At 40.1% G+C, this 23,898-nt stretch overlaps 1 protein-coding gene across 1 annotated transcript in view; it reads right to left on the reverse strand.

The window, feature by feature from the left end:
• The window catches only part of LOC150076522 (uncharacterized), a 61,874-nt gene that overhangs the window by 27,522 nt on the left and 10,454 nt on the right, over nt 1–23,898 (reverse strand). Inside the window, exons 2-3 of the mRNA XM_090387377.1 lie at nt 14,780–14,915; nt 4,500–4,642 (exon numbers count right to left, since the gene is read on the reverse strand). Coding sequence (XP_090243503.1) covers nt 4,500–4,642; nt 14,780–14,915 — 279 coding nt within the window. The remainder of the gene's footprint in view (nt 1–4,499; nt 4,643–14,779; nt 14,916–23,898) is intronic.

Here is a 23,898-nt window from a genome sequence, read left to right on the forward strand (position 1 = left end):
TTTGTCTATGGACAGCATTACTGCTTCTGTGATGGGGTTAAGTTGACAACCACTGTTCCTGTTCAACGAGGTATCCGAGCATTTTATACTTAACGATTCCAACCAGGTGCGCCTTAGGTAATGGTGGGACTTGTCTACAACCACGACATCGCGGTGTGGGTCGATGTCGTGGTGGGTTGTCCAGACATGCTCGGCAATAGCTGAGTGTTCTACATCCGCCAAACGGATCGCCCTTTTATGTTCTGAGAGGCGTTTCTCGAGACGACGTCCAGTCTCTCCAAAGTAGCAGCTCGTGCAGTCACGGCAAGAGATGCGATAGACCACACCACTCTGTAGAAGGGTGGGGACAGGTGTTTTTATGTTGGAAAGGAGAGAACGCAGTTTCTTGCCTGGGAGTTGGATGCACTTTACCCCATGCGATCTTAGGATTCTACCGATCTGCTGTGACAGGTTGGGGTAGTATGGGATGAATGCCCTCGTGGAAGACTCGTCACTGTTGGCGTTGCTGTTGGTCGTCACGTTGTCGCATGCTTGTAGATCACATCTGTTAAGGACATCGATGGGGTAGCCACACCTCGTAAGGTCTACTTTGACTCTGGTGATCTCTTTGCGCCTTTCATCTGCAGAGCTGGAGTGTGTCCAGGCGCGAGTTAGCAAGGTTCGGGCGGTTGAGAGGAGGTGGCCCCGTGCGTGTGCTGACTGGAAGTTGGTAAATTGGCCAGCACACATAGGCTTACGATAAACCGTCGTCTTCAAGCATGTGTCTTCGCGCCGGACAAGTGTATCTAGGTATGGTATAGAGTTGTTCGACTCCAGCTCAATCGTGAATTTTATGAAGGGCGACAGTGAGTTGAGGTGGGTTAGGAGTCGCTGACCTGAGTCTCTAGGGATCACTACGAACACATCGTCTACGTAGCGACACCAAAAGGCGATGTGATCCGGTGCGTGTGTAAACGCACGTCCCTCTAACTCCTCCATCACGATGTTTGCTGTGACCGAGCTGACAGGGGAACCCATGGCTGTGCCATGTATCTGCTGGTAGATTGAACCATTAAACATGATTGCACCCCCTGTTAAGCACAGTCTGAGGGCGGCAGAAATGTCATCAGGCGTCAGCTTAGTTCTGTCGCTGAGGGTTCCATCATTATCCAAGAGTTGTTTTGCGCAAGAGATGGCACGTTCCACAGGGATGGAGGTAAAGAGTGATACGACATCGAACGATGCCATGACTTGATCTTGCGAGATGGATATAGTGCGGATCCTTTCTATGAACTCAACACTGTTGGAGACGGTGTAGGTGGTCTTGCCAACTAGAGGAGAAAGAAGTCTCGAGACAAATTTAGACAGCTCGTAAGTCGGTGATCCACAGCAGGATACAATAGGTCTTAGTGGCGTGCCTTCTTTGTGCACTTTCGGCAGGCCGTAAAACCGTGGGATCTGACACCCGGAGGCACGGAGGTGATTACGGGTTGACTGTGTGATTTTCCCTTGCTTCAGCCAAGTGTTGGTGAGGATATTCACCTCTGACTCCCATCGTTCCAAAGCCTTGTTGGGGTCGATGGTTAGGGGTTTGTAGACGGTACCTAAGGCGCCATTACCTAAGGCGCACCTGTTTGGAATCGTTAAGTATAAAATGCTCGGATACCTCGTTGAACAGGAACAGTGGTTGTCAACTTAACCCCATCACAGAAGCAGAAATCTGTCCATAGACAAACGCTGGCCACGTCACCACCATACGTCACAGCCACAAACATCAACAAACAATTAACCACGTGCCTCACGCACCATCCTGGCAGTGCATCTCTATTCTAACTGCCATTCAAAGTATTTTAATCTGATGAAGGCTGCCACCCAGCCGAAAGCTAATTCATTTATCATAGTTTTAATGCTCTGTGTAACAAAAAAAAAATAAATTATGAATCCAGAGCACGCAGGCGTGTTTTATTATGTTATGCTAAGTAATAAATAAAGGTATTTTATGAAAATACTTCGATGGCAAACTTCAGTTGCAAACACTGGTAAAAAGTAAACCAGATTGAGAGAGATAAAAAGGGAAAACATTAATAAATAAATATAGGGAAAGACAATTGTCTATATAATACTCTATGACCAAAAGTATTCGGATACACATGCACACAGATAGTTTTAAATGGCTTTAGATTCGGAAACGTAATGTAGGGATACCTTTGCCATGTATGAACGCTTCAGTTTTTCTGGGCATACTCTCTACCATCTCCCAATTAAGTATAGGCCGAAATCGTCTCTATTCCTCCTATAAAGCAGCTACTAGAATCGGTTCAACTTGTTTAGAAGAAGGCCATGCTCAAGGTCATTGTACGCAGTCTAATCCGGCATTCCAGGTCGTCCCAAAAATGTGGTTGAGGTCTGTGCGCTGAGCAGATCAATCCTATTTTTCGAAGCCATTGTCCACAAACCAGTCTAGAATGACAACGCTTCGATATGGAGCGTTGTCGTGCTAGACTGATTTGTGGACATAATACATACAATACAATACAAGGACTTCATGGTCCCACAGACCAATTTTAAACAAGGTGAAACAGCGCCGTACCATCAGACCGCCTCTGCTAAACTTCACGATCGAGACGTTACACTCCGACAAGAAGCGCTCTCTGTAAAATGAATTGTGCGAGTTTCGCCACTCCGTAGTACGTTCTGCCTTTTCGTCAGTGCCCGATTTAGGTGGTCTGGGGCCTTGATATACACATATTTTTAGAGGCCATAAATATAAGGTCATAGGGGTTTAAACAATGCGCAGAGCCATCGGGCACTTGTTGTAGGAATGGTTTGAGGAACACAGTTCTGACTTCCAGCATATGGATTGGCCTCCGAACATCTACCGATATCAATCCCATAGAGCACTCGTGGGACACTATGGAAAGGCATATCAGGCGTCTGGATACACCAATCACCTCCATACCTGCATTGCTGACCGCATTACACACAGCTTGGTTGGCCATACCTCTTCAACGCTTCCGACATCTTGTTGAATCAATGTCACGTCGGATAGCTGCTGTACGATGTATTAGGTTGGTGGTCATAATTCAGTGATCACTCAGGGTAAGCGTTATGCAGTTAACTGGACAAATTTATAATAGAAACATAAGAAAAAGTTTGCAATTTTTACTTTTCATGCAAATAAGTATTATATGCAATTAAGCATTATGTTACGGTCTGTATTAACTGTAATAATTAATATTATGAACTATAATAATAATTAATTTTGCTTTTAATCAGTAATTTATAGTATGAATTAAATTATAGAACATAATAAATTTATAATGGAAACGGTCATAGTCATACTTTTAAAAAAAAATGAATTTTAAATTTAGTCATTTCTAGGGTTTTTCGTTGTCTTAATGCAAATAAGCGTTATATGCTGAGAGCGAATCGACGCTTATTGCTGGGTCCTCATTCACCGTACCATAATTATATCACTGGGATAACAAACTAAATTAACATTAATGATACTCGATCATCCTAGTCTCCTTAAACGACTCCAGCTTAATCCAAGCGGCAGCAGAATTGGTACAATCGCCGTCCTCCCCACACCAGGTTGAAAACACCTGAAAATCTCCAATGACGTAAAGAATTTTTATAGTCTTTTTTCCACAACGTGGCTAAGTTAGTTGGTCTCAGGCGAGGGTAGCATAGGTTTTTCTTCCAAGCAAACAGACAAATCGACCACAAAACACCCGCAATTTACAGACATAATATATACGGCGCCGTATGACCTAAAATGCAACAAACAGTTGTACGTTTTAAAATATGTACAACATTTTTTTCCATGTTGTACATATTTGAACGACTGTATACTTTACTGTGAAGTATGCATTTTTTTTATTATTCCTTTTTAATTAATTGCATAAGTTTATTGTATTTTCAATAATTATTTTAAAGTCTCTTATTAATTTTAATAACTAAAAAATCCCGTATAATTTATCGTTCGGTGTGAGCCCAGTTTTATTTATACTCCCCACGATGTAGGTCAGAAGCATTTATATTAATTACACCAGGGACTTGAATTGCGTGAATCTGTGAATTGCGTTTGTTCTGTAGTCGATTTTCCTGTTTTCTGGACGAAAAACTCGAGTTTCCTAGAGAAAAAAATTATGCTATCCTCGCCTGGGATCAACTGACCCAGCCACGTTGTAAAAAATGTCCATAAAAATTCATAGCGTCATTGATGGGATTCAAATGCAGTTCTTTTCTATTTCCTGTGGATAGTACAGGCGTATTAACACAAACGCCTGTACTGCTATACTTGGGCACTCAGGTATGTCAAGTTTTTTCTTTGGTCCCGTTTATCTCTTATTGTCGAGACGCTACTGTACTTAAATTTATAGTAGGAATAAGGTACTGATATTATTCTCAACTTTAAAAAAGTCTTCCAAATGATGATCCACTCGGAAGACACAAAAACAAAAATATTTATGGTATTTACGGAGAAATATCTGAAGGGTGAAGGAAATATTACTCACCCTTACGAAATTTTTCTGAGCTACATACAGCATGAACAGCTTCAATGGATTCCCCCACTGCATTATTGAACTTGAGTCTCGTATCATCACTCGAACAGTCCAGTAAATAGCGTCGCACACAGTCCATTATCTGACTCCACATTCTGTAGCACAATAAACAAATACGATGTTTAATTAAGTGTTATTTAAGGTATTTTTCTTTAAATCAGACATAGCCTTGTCTACAGTCCAAGCCAGAATGCAGACAATTTTCAGTATAATTTTAAAAAGATCCTGTAAAGTATTTCGATATTTATATTTCTTATGTGATCATCCAAAAGTCGAGAAATACAAAGTTTAATTTATTATCTATGATATGTAACATATAGAACATTTTGTGATATGCAATATACACTGTGCTGCCACTTTATTAGGTACACCTAGCTAGTAGCCTGTTGAGCCTCCTTTGGCCTTCAAAACAGCCTGAATTCGTCTAGGCATGGATTGAACAAGATTATGAAAACGTTGTGCAGGAATGGAGTACCATGCAGATATCAGTGTGTCACGCAGTTCCTTGAGATTCGACGGAGGTGTAGGCCTGCAGCGAACAGTCTTTTCCAGCTCATCCCAAAGATGTTCAATAGAATTGAGATCATGGGACTGAGCGGGCCACTGCAGCAAAGAAAAGTCATTATCATGTTCCTGGAACCATTCCATAGTGATTCGGGCTTTGTGCACTGGCACATTATCCTGCTGGAAGTAACTATTTGACTGAGAATAAACTGTCAACACGAACGGATGCACTTGGTCAGCAACGATGTTTAGATACGATGTGGCATTCAGACGTGAATCTATGGGTATCAATGGACCCAACGTGTGCCAAGAAAACATTCCCCACACCACTTCCCCCACCACCTGTCACAGTAGTCGTCAGACATGACGGGTCCATGGATTCATGTTGTTTTCTCCAAATTCTGAGCCTTCCATCAACATGATACACTAGGAACTTCGACTCGTCAGACCAAGCAACTGTTTTCCAATCCTCGATAGTCCAGTGCTGGCGTTGCTGTGCCCACAGGAGGCGTGCTCTCGTTGATAACAAAGGTACGTAATGTGGCCATCGGCTGTTGTAGCCTATTCACGACAAAGTGCGATTAGTGGTCCGTTGCGATATTTTGTTCTGAGCACCAAGGTTTTATTCTGAGGTAATGTGCGACATTGTGGTTCGTCTGTTTGCTTGCACAATTCTAGCCATCCTCCTCTGACCTCTCTCTCATTAACAAGCGATTTTCTTCCACAGGAGTGCCGTTGAGAGGATGTTTTCTGTTCGTTGCACCATTCTCGATACACTTTTGAAACTGTGGTGCGTGAAAAGTTCAGGAGAACTGTCGTTTCAGAGATGCTTTGTCTTGCATGTCTTGCACCTACTACCATGCCACGTTTGAAGTCCGTTAGATCACTTTTCTCCATTCTTGCTATGGTTTGTACGCTTAACTGATACCAGAAAGGTTGTCCTGCTGCATTTATATCCACAACTTTGGTCATGTGACTTGCAACATTGTGCGACAAGCCATTTGTGTGCACAGCAGGGGTGCACCTAATAAAGTGGCAACATAGTGTATATACGTATATAGAACAGGTGGAGCAGTTTGTGTCTAGTATTAGTATTAATTAGTAGTGGCAAGGAAGCAAGCTTATACAGCATCTGGCAAAATAAATAAAAAAAAATAACTCCCCTATCCATCCCCTCTAATTTCTCAATTAATTACCTTCAGGCTCTAAAACTTGCCAGCTGATAATGGTAGATTATCGCCTTCGCGTCCAATAAGTCTCTCTCTCTCTCTCTCTCTCTCTCTCTCTCTCTCTCTCTCTCTCTCTCTCTCTCGATTGGCTCCAGGAATTGATAGTCCGTGTGTCACAGCTCCAGGCAATCGTCATCTTTACATTTATTGTATATATTGTACTAGATTTTACTTATTGTATACACTCAGTAATCACTGAATTGTGACACCTACCTAATACCTCGTTGGGCCACCGTTCGCACGGATAACAGTTCCTCTTCGCCTAGTCATTGACTCCACTAGATGTAGGAAGGCGTTTGTGGTGATCTGTAGCCATGCTGCCTGCAAGGCTTTCCCGCGTCGGAACAGATGACGGTTGCGTGTTCATACGCTTCACTTTACATTCCAAAACATCCTACACATGTTCAATTGGATTGTAGTCAAGAAATTTGGAGGTTAATCGAGGCTCGTGATATTTTCACTATGTTCCTCTAACCATTCGTGCATAGTGCTGGCACGATAACACGGCGCATTATCATTTTGAAAGATCGCGTTTTTATCCTGAAAAAAAAAAGCAGCAACATACCAGGGTGCACATGGTTTCCTAATAGCTGCTGGTAGACCTCACCAGAGTGAAGATATGGGAAACCACCGGTGGCGCCTGACCCTAAATACTATGCCACTAGACCTCACCAGTGAAATGTTGTTCCATACGCACCAGGGTGCTAGTCCTTGCCAGCTAAACATTTCACATATTAAGCAACCACCGCCTGCATAGTGAGCACCATGCACGAGAGACCCATAGACTCGTGTTGCTTGTGTCACACACGAAGACGTTCGTTGGCGTGTTCCACTAGGTGTTTGGACTTGACCAGCACACTCGTTTCTAGTCTTCCAGTGTCCACGACGATCGATCGGCGTTGAGTAGACGGTGTCTGAGGGTTGCCTGCGCGAGTAGTACAGTGGCAGCGTCACCGTCCTCCCCACACGGGATGGAAAAGGCCCGGGTTCCAATCCCGTCGATGACGCGAGGAACTTTAATGGACTTTTTTTTTACTCCGTGGCTGAGTTAGTCGGTCTGACGCGTAGATAGCAAAGTTTTTTGTCCAGCAAAACAGACAAATGGAACAAGCAATTTACGGACATAATACACAATACACAGCAGATGAATTTAATTATTCGGGTGGCCTGAAAATAATAGTTTGGTGTCTCATGGGTAGTTTGCGTGGGATGCACAGTGGTAGTGTCACTGTCCTTCCCACACCACGTGGAAAAGGCCCGGGTTCAGTTCAAATCCCGTCGATGACGCGCGGAATTTTATTCTGCTTTTTTCACTCCGTGGCTGAGTTAGTTTGTCTCAGGCGTAGATAGCAGGGTTTCCCTCCCAGAAACTGGGATTTTTTCATCCAGAAAAAGAAGCAAATCGACCAGAGAATACACGCAATTTACAGATATATGGTATATGTAGCTTGTTTAACAACACCCGACGAATGGTTTTTAGTTTCATTTCAGATCTGAAACAACCTCTGGCTCTCAATAGCATTAAGGTAAAGAGGCAAATCTCTCTGAGTTCTTTTTCTATTTAAAACAAATTCAAATATATGACCGTTTCTAACTGCTGTACAAGCGGTTCCTATATGTAAATTCAATTGATTTGGGAGGCGCAATATGGCCTAAGTTGCCCTTGCGCCAGAAAACACCACCACCACAACAACAACAACAACAACAATATACGCAATAAATTACTTGTGACCCTAATAGAATAATTTGGTTTGTTTGATGTCTCATGGGTGGTATGCTGGCTCGTATGGAACCCCATATTTGCAAGTGTCCAGGCATCGTCATTTGGGATATTGTTCTTGGATTCTCCATATTGTATTGCGGTGTCAACTGTTGCACAGCGACCTGCCGATGACCCCATACAACGTGCTACACCCATCGCTCATTACGATCGTCCACATTGAGTAAGCCGTTACAGTTCTGTCGGCGGGATGTAGTTTGTCCCGTTCGACGCCATTCTTTGTACACCTTAACCATAATGGGACATAGTAACCGACAAGACGTGCCATTTCCGATATGGAAACACCCAGCGCACGAGCTCCAACAATCATGCCCCTTTGAAACTCCGTGATATCCTTACTACGTCCCATAACTGCTACTTTTTCACTTTCACTAGCACAACCATTATGCAAATTTATTTTATTTTATTTTTGATGTGTAAACATCTTTGGCGGCACCTACTAAATTTCGGAGAGTAGTAAAATAAATTTGTCACGATTTTGTGACCCGGAAATGACGTCATTTCTGTGTATAACAGAATAATGGAGTCGGGAGAGGAGATCGTGCAAAGGATCATGGGAGGTAATCTTGGATGTGCTCAGGGCTGACATAAACCAGCTGGTTGCCGAAAAACTTTATGATTGCAGGGATGCCACTTAGGTGGGTTTGGGCTAACCATCGCCACCCGTGGCAGACGCCTTTTGGTAACCAGAGAAATTAATATCTTGGTAAAAGAAATAATAATAACATAGTTCGACCAACGTATCCTGTTTATCACTAACATTGATTCGGTAGAATAAGTAGCGGGCATGAGCATAAACTACATCATTCAATATTTCGGTTCTAGCTGTTCGAAATTTAACAGGTGTCGTCAAAAATGTTTACAGGTAAAACAACTTTCGTGCGTACAGGGTACACACGTGATTTTTTTTTATGAAAACCCCAAGCACGAGCGTTATTAGAATTTATGCTACTTAATAACATACATGGGTTGATGGTTGAAAAGATGAAAGAAGATACTTGTTGACATCAGACTTGAATTCTGTAAATTGTAATTTTCAGGAAACGAAAGTTGAAGGAATAAATGAGGAAGAAGTAAAGTTGGTTCTATCTCAGGTCTTCCCCCAGGGTCTCACGTCTGGTGAGTATGGGCTTGGCACACCTAGGGTCCTGAGCTGGATATCATCATTCTTCCCTTTCTTGGTGATTCCTTTCTACTTCTCTCTCTCTCAGGGTAATAGGGAATTTTTTTTTTTTTTTTTGGCCAGTGCAGCATAAGCCTGAGGCTTCCTTGCACTTATTATATGGCTAATAATAATAATAATAATTTTACACTCGGTGTGGGTATGACGGCGATCCTACCAGCTGTGCTACGCACGAGCTGGTAGGATCGCCGAGGGCTTCTGAAGAGCAAATCGAGGGCTTCAGAAAAACAGTGCCATGGAAGTATCTATAGAAAAGGTATGCAGCAGAAACAGAACGTCTATGAGACAGAGTGTGGAGAGACTTTGTTACAGATGGGTCATTAATTAACCTGACTTCCCTCTATTCAATGGAATCTAGAAGCCTGAGAGAGGTTTAGGGGACACTACCCCAGATTTGTGAACAATATTTTATGTTAGGGAGGATTTGCGATTTGTACAGAGTGAGTTCTTTAGAAGAAAAGTAACGCAGAGCGAAAGAAAATCCAGTTTTTTAGAATGCAGAGGAAGCAATATTTGTGATGTGCTCATGCCAAAAGAGATCAGAAGTCAGGGTAATCCCCAATCTCTATTGGGGATTACCCTGACTTCTGATCTCTTTTGGCATGTCTATAAATCTCTTGTCTATAAATCAAACTGTGGTCAAAGATAAGCATAGAAGTAGTAGAATTCTTTTTGCGAGATATAAGACGGGACAGAATTTTAGAGTATTGAAATCAACTAAGTTATGTTTGTCCCTCTGGAGATCAGCATTTATGGAATTTGTAGTAGATATTCGAGAAGTTGAATTACGTTTGATGTGAGAGAGCAATTCTCACATCAAACTCCATGAAATTTGGAAAATTTCGTGCCAATGAAGACAGGATTCACTTCCAAAGTTACATAATAGCAACAATATAAGAAGAATTCATATACATTTCACTTAACGTTTCAGTGACATTATTATGTCACTGAAACGTTACATTACTAATACCCATGTAACAACTCGGCTCCCAGTAGATGGATTTTCATTAAATTTTATAGTTGGACCTTTTAATAAGGTTTGTTTTGTCGAGCGTCTCCCCAAATTCAATTAAACTTAAACCGATATAAATTCGGCATTATTATGTTTTTAAATGATTATGTTTTCTAAAGTGACCAGACGTCCCGGATTATGCGGGACAGTCCTGGATTTAAGCCGTTTGCCCCGTATTGAAAACTGTCCTGGAAAATGTCCCGGATTGGACATGTAGCGTCCATACTTATATCATGAATCACAATTTTTATATAATGAATCACGATAAAAACTCAGAACACAGGACTCAGGTTCGAATCCAGTCATCGACGAGATTCTAACTCAGGTGTTTTACACCCGGAGATCCTACCAACTGTGGGAGGCGGAGATCCTACCAACTGTGCTACAGCGAGGGCCGCTGGTTGGAGGAATTAATCGGCAATGTGGCAGATGCGTAGAAACGAATCGAGCATAGAAGTTGTTGATTCTTTCTCTTATTTTTGTTATAAATCATGAATTTTTACTATTTTTAATTAATAAAAATTGTGATTTAATTAAACTAAATTTAATTTAAAAAACATTAAAACAAAATGATATTTTAATTTGAGGGTCCGCCAATAAAGCTACAAATCAGAAGAGGTAGGTGGCCAAATAGTTCGTGACACTCGTCTATGGGGGTTGCAGGTTTATTATTTTTATAATGTCTCTGTGGCTTGCCCCGCCTGAAAACAGCCCGCAAATTTTACAGTCATCCTCAGTACGAAGCCTACACTTTCTGCTGAGTGTTCTCACGCTCCCCTAGCAGGCTAGACTGACGAAGGTGAAACCCAATACTACACTACATTACCTCTGAGTGGTTTCGTATTCATGAGCTAGGTGAAAATGAACTCATGATTAATCGCCATAACAGGCAATTAGTTAATTATCGTTCTCTCAAGACAAATATTTATGTCTTGAGAATATTACAATAAATATTTATTTATACAAATTTTACTTTTTTGAAAATAAAATGCACAAGGCATAATTCTTATGGGTTTTGGTATTTAACTATTTAATATTGGTGTAAATACACCATAGTTAACCCATAAATTCGAACTACATAAGTAGTATAGAAGGCACGTTTTAATTGTATCTCATATTGTGGTTGCCTTCACAACGAGATAGCGGTATTTCAATACTTCAAATAAATAACGCTTCTCTAGTAGAGAAGACTACTGTTATTTATTTTCAGAGCATACCACCACCCAGACGATCGTTTCGAAGCTATTGGGCTTCATCATCAGTGGGCGGGAAGGTACCCTGGTAATGCAACATGCCATCACAGTTGCGAAGTTATATCCACAGTATGAGAGATGCCAAAGGGGATATATTGCCAAATATATCCCCTTTGGCATCTCTCATTATTTCTTTCGTATTATCGGACTGTTCTTCGCAATTAATAGAGGGTAAAGCATGCGAAACTTCACACATTGCATCATTCAAGGCGGTAAATCCAGCGCGTTTGAAGCAGTTGGCAATCACTTTTTCATCAACTTCATCCCACGCTGAAACATATAAATACATTGCCTGCAGGATGTCGATTTTGCATTGAATTTTCTTTCAAGACAGCGCAATTTTGTTTAATGGCATTTTTCGGTAGTTTTTCTTAAAAAAATTGAATTACACCTTGATCAAGTGGCTGAAGAACTGACGTCCTATTTGATGGTAGGTACTCGATAGTGATTGCACTTAGACCGTTTACTTGACAATGAGGGGTGCAGTTATACACAAACATCAAAATTCTTCTCATTTATCTTGAGATCTAAGTCTGTGATCCATTTTTCGTAGATTTGTGATGTCATCCATGCCTTTTGGTTTGCTCGATACATATTCCATAATGTCTTCAAACCTTTAAAGCATCGAGGCTTCTGAGCTGTCCCAATGATAAAAGACGAAACTTCTCTGTGGCAGACATGTTTGATGCGTTTGGAATGGTAATTTTTTGTTTGGCCTCTTTTTTCCGCCACTACATTTCTCACCTTTAAGTGTAAGTGTTTTATCCGGTAGTAATTTAAAAAAAAGTCCAGTTTCATCAGCTTTGAAGATGTCATTGTGGTCGTATATTAGTAAAACATTTTTAAACAATGTTCCTTTCATTCCTTTGTAGCGTCAATGTCCGCAGCTGCACTTTTGCCACTTTTTTTTGAAAAACAGATCATGACGAGTCTTAATTTTCTGGAACCATCCATCTGAACTTTTAAATTCTTCAATATCCATCAAATGCGCAAACGATTCAGCCTTAACTTTTAAAATATTACCTTTAAAAGTACCTTTTCAAGATCCGGATACTTCGCCTTTCGTGCTCGAATTCTATCCGGTGCAGCAGATTTCTCTAAACTTTTTCCGATATTTCAGAATAGTGAGCAGAGTACTCTTGGAAATGCCGAACTGTTTGGTGGTGTCAGTCTTAGAATGCAGACTATTATCTACAGCTTGCAAAATCCTAATTTTAACTGCAATTGGCAAAGCTAGGCGCTATCTTGGAGCCATACCAATTGAAGCGGTCTGCCATTTTTAAACGCGAATATTGTAACAAAAAAGTAAATTTCAGATAAAGAGGTAGAGATTTATGGTGGTTATAGAGAATTACTTTTATTTTATTTTCGAATATAAAATAGCATTAGGTTAATGAGAAATTGGCCGGGACCACGCACATAGGACGTTATAACGTCTTGGGCTTCAACTGTATTACTTGTTCAGAAACTTCAAATCTCATTTTCGTGGAACTCATCATGATTCAAGATGATGAAGGACTAAAAGCGGCTGTGGAAGCAACCTGAAGAATTTTTTTCAAGAATTCATATCTTTGAAGATTAAATACAAGAAGTGTCTTGAACTTCGGAGTGAATACATTGAAAATAAAATTTAAAAAAAGCAAACAAAAATTTTTTTTAATAGCATTACTCCTTCCTCAGACCTTTTTGATCCCCCTCATAATACTAGCCCGCGGTCCATTTTTCATTATTGTGGGGCTCACGATCATGTAGGCAGCTCATGTAAAAGTGTTATGCCCTTCATCTCCGGACTTCTCACAACGAATAATTCCCCATTTACTTTTTAAAATATCCGTCCTTAGTAGTAATATTCGATTTCCAATTTTTCTGTTCTGCTTTCTTATGACGTTTTATGTATCTTCACAATATGTATCCTCCACCACCATGTTAATAAGAATATTATTAAGTGTCGCGTAATAATTGTGTTGGATTTTCGTGCAAATTATTAAAGCGTAAAAAATTAAATTTTAAATGTAAAAGTTTATCAACAAAAATTAAATATCATTTTGAACAATGCGTAATTAGTAATAAGGAATTCTTGCATCCCGCTAACTTCAGCATTTTAACTGTTTTCTGGCTCCTAGCCAAGAAAGGTTAGATGCTCATGGTTGTAATCAGAAGTCTTTATTTCCGTACAGGCGTTGGGCTACGTGCTTTTTGACCCCTATGATCTTAGCAATATTGTTTTACATCATCTTATAGAACTTTGGAATCGAAGTATTGTATACAGCTTCTTGGAATATTGCTAACTTCTGTGAACAATGTTGGTGTTTCGCCACTTGTACACAAAACACTTGCTAACTAGCTGTTTTTGCAATGAACCGATAGCACTAAAGCATGTAGCACCAGAAGCTATAGATCTGCTTCAAGGTCAAGGTGAAACAAGCTCCTATTACAAGTACTGTACTTATGTGCAATAGTCAATGCACTGCGAGAATGCTATGATACAAAGAAATGAGGTGAAAGATGGTTAGATTTGCTGTATTTCAGATTCCTTGCAAGTAGGTTGGTGAAGGTTCAGGCCAACAACACACAAGCAGTTTTAAGTACAGTACTAGTAGCATCGTCTGCGAACGATTCTAGCACTTCTAGATGACTTAGCACTCTACTTCTATTCTCTTCTGAAGTAGGTCGAGGTTCCGTTTTGCTTTAAAAGAAAATTGTACAGAGCATTTTGCAAGTATGGGATAGAAAAACTATGCCATGAAAGTCGGTTTCTGTTCGACTGTATAGTTAAATGTATGAAGTATTGTAAAAAGTAATGCTGCCTAAATTTCAAGAAACAGCAAATATCCTCCCCCTCTCTATATATCATTCTGAAGTCCATGACTGTCTAAAAGTCTTGCTTTAATCTGGCCACAGCCAACTTTAACAGATGTTTGATTTGAATATCGATCTTCATTACCAGAAATCCTGTATGTCCTGCTTTCCAGATAAGAAAATTTCACCTCTAGTGACCAAAATTTCAAACTATATTCACAAAATTTTCTTCATGTTTACATAATTAAACTACACATCACAACTTTTGCTTAAAATAACTAAATATAAAATATGAAGGAGACCAGAGTTAATAAAACGATAAATTTAATTGATAATTTATAATTGGTTAAGTTATATAGTTACCGTTCTCATATTTTAATAATTTTATGTTACAGAAGTTCCAGTTAGAATATATTATATGAAATATAGGTGTGATCTTTGTGTTTTATACAGAGATTAAGCAAACACTTACTTGCACATTCCATCAATGTGGGGTGAAGTGGTAGGGAATATATAATGCGGCTCTCTAAGAAAGGGTTCGATCATTTCAGTGCAATTTGAAAGTTTCAGGTTACAGACTTTCTTCTCGGAATTGACTAAGCATAAAACTTTTAAAGGAATAATAAATATAATAATTAATAAAAATAAATTCCAAAAATTAAATATAGTATAATATAAAAATTCATAAAATTCTAACAAAAATGAAATTGGTGTGGTTAGGACGGTTATAAAATTATAGAACCTCATTTTTTATAATTATAATTTTAATTTTATAATTATAAAATTATAAAGCTTCATTAAATCAGTAACTACCATTATTTTTATTAGTAGGCTTTTGTGCAATATGATATGGAACATGAGAGAGAGAGAGCGAGAGCAGTTCCAAAATCCCCCTGGTTTGCCACATTGGAGTTGACCGGTATTATTTCACCACATCAACTCCAACCTATATAAACAGACATTCCACTCCTTCCACCCCAGTCTTCCCCAATCGGATCAACGGACTCCACTCCCAGATCACGTTAACAGTTAAGCCCTTCCAACCAATTTAGAGAGTAATTGTAGGGATTTTTTAATAAACTATCTTAATTAATTAGTTAGTTAATTAAATGTATAAGAAAAAGTAATAATTATACTTACTACACCTGTACGTGTAAAGGAGTATAATCAAATATCATTATCAAATTGAAAAGTTGTAGTACCACCTTCAAACAGTCTTGTAGCTCCAATAGGCCTGAAGAGGGGAAACAGTGAGTTCCCGAAACGTAATCATAAATAGTTTAAGTGTTTGGCATTCAGGTGGTTTTTTAAATTGTATCATTTCGATAATAAATTACTTAATCTACCACTTGATTAATAGTGTAGTATCTGTCAATTAATTAACATAATAATGGACAATCACGTAGACCCCCCTCTTCCAAGTAATTACAGATGTGGAATTCTCCATGATAGCCTCCGTAGCCGAGTACTCAGGAGCAGGAGTGCAGTAGCACACGCTCTTTGAGTAGACATGCGTTCAAGCCCATGACTGCTAAATACGGTCGATCAGCCAACCCGCACTGGACCAGCGTGGCAGATTATGGTCCATTTCATTCAGCATAAATTGTTGAGGAGGCTTCCATCCTCAGTGGGTTGATAATGGCTGCAGTTTACCTTTTTTTTTTTTTTTTTTTTTTATACTTAGTAAATTAAAGAGCAACAAAGCTCAGTATGGTGAATTGTTGAATTTATATATGAGGGATTTGCTGTCATGGAGCATGTGGGTTAACGACCAGAAATCGGAAATAGGGTAGGGGCGTCGTACTTTAATCGAATTACGAGTTAATTTAATTGCCAGTTTCGGCTATTAATAATTTTGTATAGTTATGTTGGAAATTAATAATTTTTTGCGTGATTGAATATAATTGAATTGTAGCAAGATACTTAATGATTTTGTAATAACTGAGAGCAAAGTGGAAGAGAAATTGTTGAAGTTAAATGTAAGAAAAGCACCTGGGGTGGATGGGATCTATCCAGTTATATTAAAGGAGGCGGCAAAGCAACTAAGCAAACCCTTAGCCATAATTATGAGAGCATCCTTGGACTCAGGGGAGGTTCCCACGGACTGGAGATGTGCAAATGTATCCCCAATTCACAAAGGAGGATCGAAGGGTGACACGAGTAATTACAGACCAGTTAGTTTAACTTCTGTTCCGGGTAAAATAATGGAGTCGCTGGTTAAAGATGCATTGCAGGATCATCTAGACAAGACTGCAGCAATAATTCAGACACAGCATGGGTTTGTTAAGGGAAAGTCTTGTCTGACAAATCTGATAGGATATTATGATGTGGTTACAAAGGAACTGGATGCAAAAAATAATTTTGATATCATATATTTGGATTTCAGGAAAGCTTTTCACACTGTTGCGCGTGGAAGACTATTGTACAAATTGTAGCCGAATGGTATTAAGGGTAAGTTGCTACAATGGATAAAAGGATGGTTAAGTGCGAGAAGACAGAGGGTGGTAATCAATGGGTGCTGCTCTTCTTGGACTAATGTTATTAGTGGAGTCCCATAGGGTTCGGTGTTAGGTCCACTGTTCTTTTGTATATTTATCAATGATATTGATGAAGGTATATCAGGCTTAATGTCGAAGTTTGCAGATGATACAAAGGTTGGCAGGGTTGTTAATGACAGTAATGGCAGTGTGCTACTGCAACAGGATCTAGATAATTTGGGCAGATGGGCTAAGAAGTGGCAACTGAAGTTTAACCTTGACAAATGCAAAGTACTGCATATGGGTAGAAGTAACCCCAGAGAAACGTACCAACTGTGTGGTACTACACTTAAGGTGGTAGAAAATGAAAAAGACCTGGGAGTAATTGTGCAGTCAGATATGAAGTTTTCTGAGCAATGCAGACAGGCTGCCAGGGCAGGTCATGGGGTTTTGTCAATGATATATAGGAATTTTGCTAGCAGGGAAAAGGAGGTGATTATCTGTATAAGGCAATGGTCAGGCCATACCTTGAGTACCGCGTACAGGTCTGGAGGCCTCATTTTAGGAAGGATGTAGATTTACTTGAGCGTGTACAGAGAAGGGCAACAAGATTGGTGAGGGGAATGAAGGGATCCTCTTACCAAGAGAGGCTTAAGTTCTGCAAATTGCAGTTGCTGGAGACTAGGCACCTGCGCGGTGATCTGACTGAGGTGTATAAGGCCTTGAATGGGTTCAGCACGCTGAATTCTGATGGGATCCTTCCACTTGTTCAGATTACGAACCTAAGGGGGCATAAATTCAAATTACGAAAGGACAGATGTAGAATAGATGTGCGGAAATATGCCTTTAGCCAGCGGGTGGTTAATTGCTAGAACAAACTTCCATCTGTCGTTGTGGAAGTTGATAGGTTGAATAAATTTAAGGAGGAACTGGACAGGCTTTTGTAGGGAATGGTGTGATTTTTTTTTTTTTTTTTTGCTGATGCTGCATAAGCTCATATATTTGCTTTCTTGCATCACATGCCACTACTACTACTACTACTACTCGTGTATGCAAAGTACAGCGCATACTGATCTATACGCAGTATGCTTCAGGGATAATCTTCCAAAGTTTATACAGAATTTTCTGAAGCATCGATCTTTCCAGGTCTCCCTTCAATCCACCCTCTGGTAAATTCATCCAAGAAGGTGTTCCACAGGGCTCAGTTTTAAGTCCTACCCTCTTCGTTATAAAATCCAACTCAGTGACTAAAACCGTTCCAACTACTATTTTTATTACTTTATATGCAAATGATTTTAACATATCTTGCAGCCTTCAAAATATGAGAATGAAAGGTACTCTTAAGTGGATTACAACTTGGGGTGCAGAATATCATTTTCGCATATCAACTGAAAAACAGTTGCAGTTCATTTCTGTAGAGTGTAGAAGACGTATTCTTTATCCCGACCCAATTCTAAAGATGGGTGACCTTGTCACACGTGTTGTATTAACTCTCCGATTTCTTGGCTTCACCTTAGATAAAAATATTGATGTTGACCATATCGAACAACTTAGAACTACCTGTTTCAAGAAATTAAACATTTTTTAATGTATTGTTAGCTGCATCATACAGTTCTTCACTAATATGACGCTATAGTATGATCAAGGTTAGATTACGGATCCCCAGTTTACAACCCTGCTAAACCTAACACCTTGAGGTGGTTGGACCCTATTCATCACAGTTGCCTACAGATTTCTCTTGGAGTCTACTGTATATCTTGTATCCAAAGCCTTTACGCTGAAGCATCTAGCTTGGATATTTCTAAGCATCCAGCTTGGAAATATCCAAGTCTTCGATCATTACTTGATAATTGGCAGTGGTTTCTAAACCACTAGTTCCGTCGGTCCTCCATGGGCTTTCTGTCCCCAGTATGTGATATATCCCTTCAAGAATGGGGAAAAGCTTTCTCAACAGAATATAAAACAGCTTCATAAATCACTAATTGCCAGATATGAATATTATATACAGATGGCTCCAAAATAAATTTTAGACGACGGTATTTCATCAATACAGTTTTTATTTTCCTAAAAAAAGATACAGTGCTAAGACAGAATATAATTCTAAATCCCACATATCTCATATCTCATATTTAATGACACCTGATATTTTCTACCATTGTTTGGCGCATAATGTCCTTTACATGCCGTTGCACCATAAAAAAAACAGGAAAATGTAACGTTTTATAATATTAGTTGAACGCCGCCTATTGTGATTACTTCAGGACTCATCTAAAGTGATAACAATAACCAAATGAACGAGAATGCAGCTGTTCAGCTTTTATGATGCAGAGGGAAATGTAATCATAAAAAGGTGGAAGTTGAAAGAAAATATTAAAATCAATATAAAATAATTTATATATAAAATATTTTACATAGCAATATAAAATACTTTGAATGGACTGTCCACTATTTCTTCGAGATTTATCTTTCTTCACCTCCCGCTCTCATACCTGTGGTGGGGGCGTTGCTGTCATCATAAATGCCAGTAGACTTGAGTTCGTACATGTAGTCTCCAGCAAATCCAATCTATTCGAAGCATTGATAGTAACGGTCAAAGTCAACTCTTGCTTATTAGATCTCGGTGCAATATATACACCCCCAACCCCCGATGCTCAGACAATCAATGATATTGCATCCTGGCTAATAAATACGCTTCACACATCTGCTATCCACCTCATCTGTGGAGATTTTAACTTACCACCAAATCTCCAACATCTTCATGAGTCACTTATGGCTAAGATTGCACCTAGTGGCCTCAGGATCATAAACGAAGGCCCAACTAGAGGTCTTCATCGCCTGGATCTCATATTATCGTCTGGTTCCTGTAGCGTCGACATTAAACCCGAAACTCACTTTGAATCCGATCATGAACCCATCGTAGTCCTATTGCAGCTCCCAACGCCCAACTTTAATGTCTCCCACTACGTCAAAAGGAAGATCATCATCTCTCCCACCTTCCTACAACCGAACAGATGCCTTTATGCAACAAGATTAATTCCCTGGGAAGTTCTCGAATCAGGAGATCCGGAACTGGCTCTAGACATATTAACGAGATGGTTGCACACCGTTACTATGTTCTCAGCAGCTAAACAGGTCAGTATCTCCGCTAGAACTAATGCTTGGTGGTCTTCGGAGCTAAATTACAGTTTCAAGTGCAAACAGTCCCTCCATAAACAATGGAAACAGTCTGGTACAGCATATGACCGAACTCAGTACTCCAAAGCTAGAGCACTGTTTAACAGACTGAAATCGCAAGCCATTAAAGAATACACTGACAAGACCTTATCCAAAGGCAAAGTGCCATATACCCGTAACTCTGAACCAGATTCCAATTTCAATCCAGTTGAATGGATCAACTATGTAGCCAGATTCCAAGACAACATCACACAACCATATGATTACCAACCAGACCCCATTTCAAGTCCAGATGATGAGCTGTTTTCCATTCAAATCGATCGACAGCAGCTTCGTCAAGCCATCAACTCGCTGCGTCCGTCATGCACCGCTGGCATCGATAATGTCCCACATTTCATCGTAAAGTGCCTCAGTCCATATATCCTTGATCCTCTGCTCTACTTGTTCAACTCCATCCTCTCTCATAGAGTGTTTCCTGCATCCTGGAGCAAATACAGTCTTGCCCCACTACCTAAAGTTCAACTACCAAGCCAGCCGAAGCACTACAGACCGATTTCCACTGCATCCACGCTCCTAAAGCTACTGGAAAAAGTCCTTCTTCCGCATATAACACGCCATCTTCTTCCACAATCATCAAAACAACTCCATTATGTTCTCCCTAATAGATCAACTGTCTCCAACCTTCTGGCAGTCCAAACGGAAATTTTAAATGCATTTGAGGCCAAATCAGAAATGGCGGTTGTTTATGCCGATATTGAAGCTGCTTTTGATAGCCTCAACATCTCAGCCCTTCTGAATCTCCTAACCAATTTCTTTCGGATCAAAGGTGACGTTTTCGCTTTTCTGCACTCGCTCCTCCGGAACAGAACAGTGTACCTCACTCATCGTAACCTCTGCTATACCCGATCCATCAATGCTGGTGTGCCGCAAGGTGGCGTTTTATCGGGGTTACTTTTTACCGCCCTCCTTATTCCGTTTGTATGTAACAGAGATGATGTCATTACCTACGCCGACGATATAAAGTTCCTAACAGAAATACCACCATCAGCCGACAGAGGAGTGATCACATCGGAAATTTGTAATAAGATCACAGCTTTCTCTAGCCATCTCAACCATTTCGGTCTCAAACTGAACCCCCAAAAATCCGTTATTATGGTTTTTTCTCTGAAGAAGTGTCCCACATCCATACAACCCTCACTGCAGGGTGCAGTTATTCCAAGTGTTACTAAACACAAAGATCTCGGTGTAACCTTCGACCCAAACCTTAGGTTCAACTGTCACATCGAATGTGTTCTACGCAAGATCAACCGAATGCGCTGGATTGCCCGTCAACATCTTCTTCATAACACAGATGCAAGAACCACAATCAGATATCTGGAAACCATTGTGTATCCTACCTTTCTGTACGCCTCTGAAATATGGGCATCTGCAGTACCTTCTCTCATGAAGCCCATCTTCGCCAGTGAATACTGGATATTGAAGTGGGCAACCCACAAGCATCGACTCCCCCCTCAGCAGAGGACCACCAGCATGGCTGACCAACTCCAAATCCCGCGGCTGCCTCAAATAATCAGCATGAGGAGAACTGCGACCACAGTCAAAATGCTGGTTGGAAAAATCAATTCCCCTGACTTCTGGGATATATGCCAGTGGCATGTTCCACTTCCGTCCTTACGAACCACCCCTCTTCTTCAGCTACAACGGAACAGGCTGAAGATCAGTGACAGATTCCTACCTGGACAAGTACTTCCGACAGTACAAGCCCTGCTAATGATCGGAGTTGACCTGCAGAAATTCGCTTCTGATCGCAATTACAGGCGCTCGTTGGCCGAACTTGTTCCCCTTTTGTTTGGCCCCTGATGTCGACTCATACCGATATCTCCATCTGCTATCTCCTATGAGGCGCAGAATGGCACGTCGCAGGCAAATCGACGAACTGTCTTCACAAGAAAATGCAATACCGAACATCAAGTGGCACTGTGAAATATTCTGACTTGTGTGAATATGCTTAAATATGTGCTTTGTACATATGAACGTGTACATACCTTGGTGTACTGTCCGCCTCACAACTGTGTACATACTCATATCTATTGAATGGCTAATGCTACGTTTTTAATTGTTATGTAATCTTTTATACTGCACAAATGTTTTTACTGTACATATTTTTATATTACCCCATATCATTGTCAAGCCCCTGGCCTCCTGGCTGTGGCGGGCACATTATTGTATCTTTACTGTACAATAAAGATTTTCTTCTTTAATTTCATTGTCCACCATTTCTTCGAGAAATTCATCAATAAAAATGAAAACCTATCAGAATGTTTCTGTAAATCCATACAAACTAGTTCTTGAAAAGGGTGACATATCCCTCCCATTCAGTTATCTTCCCATTGCACTTACTTCTAATCTTTGTAAAATAATGGAGAAATCCATCAACTTCCAATTCTAAACTATCTAGTAACCTTCCATCTGATCAATGATCGCCAGTAGGGATTCCGTCAGTGTCGATCGACTGGAGATATATTGGCTTTTCGTTACTCATCTATGGATAAATTCAGTGAAAAAATATGGTGAAACTCATACAGTTCTCTTGACGTTTCAAAGGCTTTTGATTGTGTTTGACATAAAGGGTCTTCTAAATAAACTTGCATTCTGGATTGCAGACTGTTTTTTTATAATTTGGTATGCAGTTTTCAATTTGACTGCTCACTGCAAGTAATAGACTGTGAACGTTCCCCAAGACTCAGTTCTTTTTCCTACTCTTTTCCTCTTGTTATTAATGACCTTCTATTGATAGGAAATCCTATTCGCTAATAATGGTTTTGCTGATGATAGCATGTTGCATTCCACCTTCAGTTTGTGAAACCTTGCCATGCTTAAACAGCTTAAACTTCTCGAATATCCACCCGGTTCCTTAAATGCTGATCTCCAAGTAATTCTCCGATGGACAAAGATAACTTAGTTAATTTCAATCTTTCTAAAACTCAGTTTTGTCTTATACCTCACAAAAAAGGATTCTTCTGCACCTATGCTTATCATCGATTTCTAGACAAGGTCATTTATCTCTATTAGGAATTATCCTGACTTGTAATCTCTCTCTTGGCATAAGCACATCGCAAAAAATCGCTAAAAGTATTTTCTGTTTGTTGTTGTGGCTGCCTTGATGATGTTCTCCAGGGCATCAACAGTTGAGTGTCTTCTCCGGAAACCATACTGGTTTGGCGATTGGAGTCCTGAGTTGGTGTACTGATTTTCAATTCTGCTCCGAAAGAGGTGTTCCAGGAGCCGGTAACCGGCTCCTGCAACACCTCTTGGTCTCTGGTATCGTCAACTGCTTACTGACTGTGTACACTCCGCTATGTTACACTTTTTCCCGAATGGCGATGGAGTTTTCCAAGATGTCAATGCACCGACCCATCGGACACTCGTTGTGCAGGAACGGTTCGAGGAACACAGTTCTGACTTCCAGCATATCGATTTTCCTCCGAAGTCTGCCGATATCAGTCCCATAGAGCACTTGTGGGACATGTGGAAAGCCATATCAGGTGTCGGGATATACCAATCACCTCCATATCTCATTGCTGACCGCATTACACACAGCTTGGTTGGCCATACCTCCCGAACGCTTCCGCCCGTCCATCTTGTTGAATGCCACGTCGTTCAATGCCACGTCGGATAGCTGCTGTATTGAGGGCAAAAGGAGGACCTACGAAATTTTAGGTCGGTGGTCATAATTCAGTGATCAATCAGGGTATGTGGTTTATACAGAATGTATTTCTTATGAAAAATTGTAGTGTATAAGTGTGCGTATTTATTATATAAAGTACACTATATTTTTGTGGAAATAGTGTACGGAATTTAAATAATACGGTTTTAATTAATTTATCTTGAATTTTAAATTTAAGATTTATAAATGAATATATATTCTTTTAAGAGATTG

This window comes from Mastigoproctus giganteus, chromosome 13 (assembly GCF_048544385.1).
Source record: "Mastigoproctus giganteus isolate SK-2022 chromosome 13, ASM4854438v1, whole genome shotgun sequence".
NCBI classification, from domain to species: Eukaryota; Metazoa; Arthropoda; class Arachnida; order Uropygi; family Thelyphonidae; genus Mastigoproctus; species Mastigoproctus giganteus.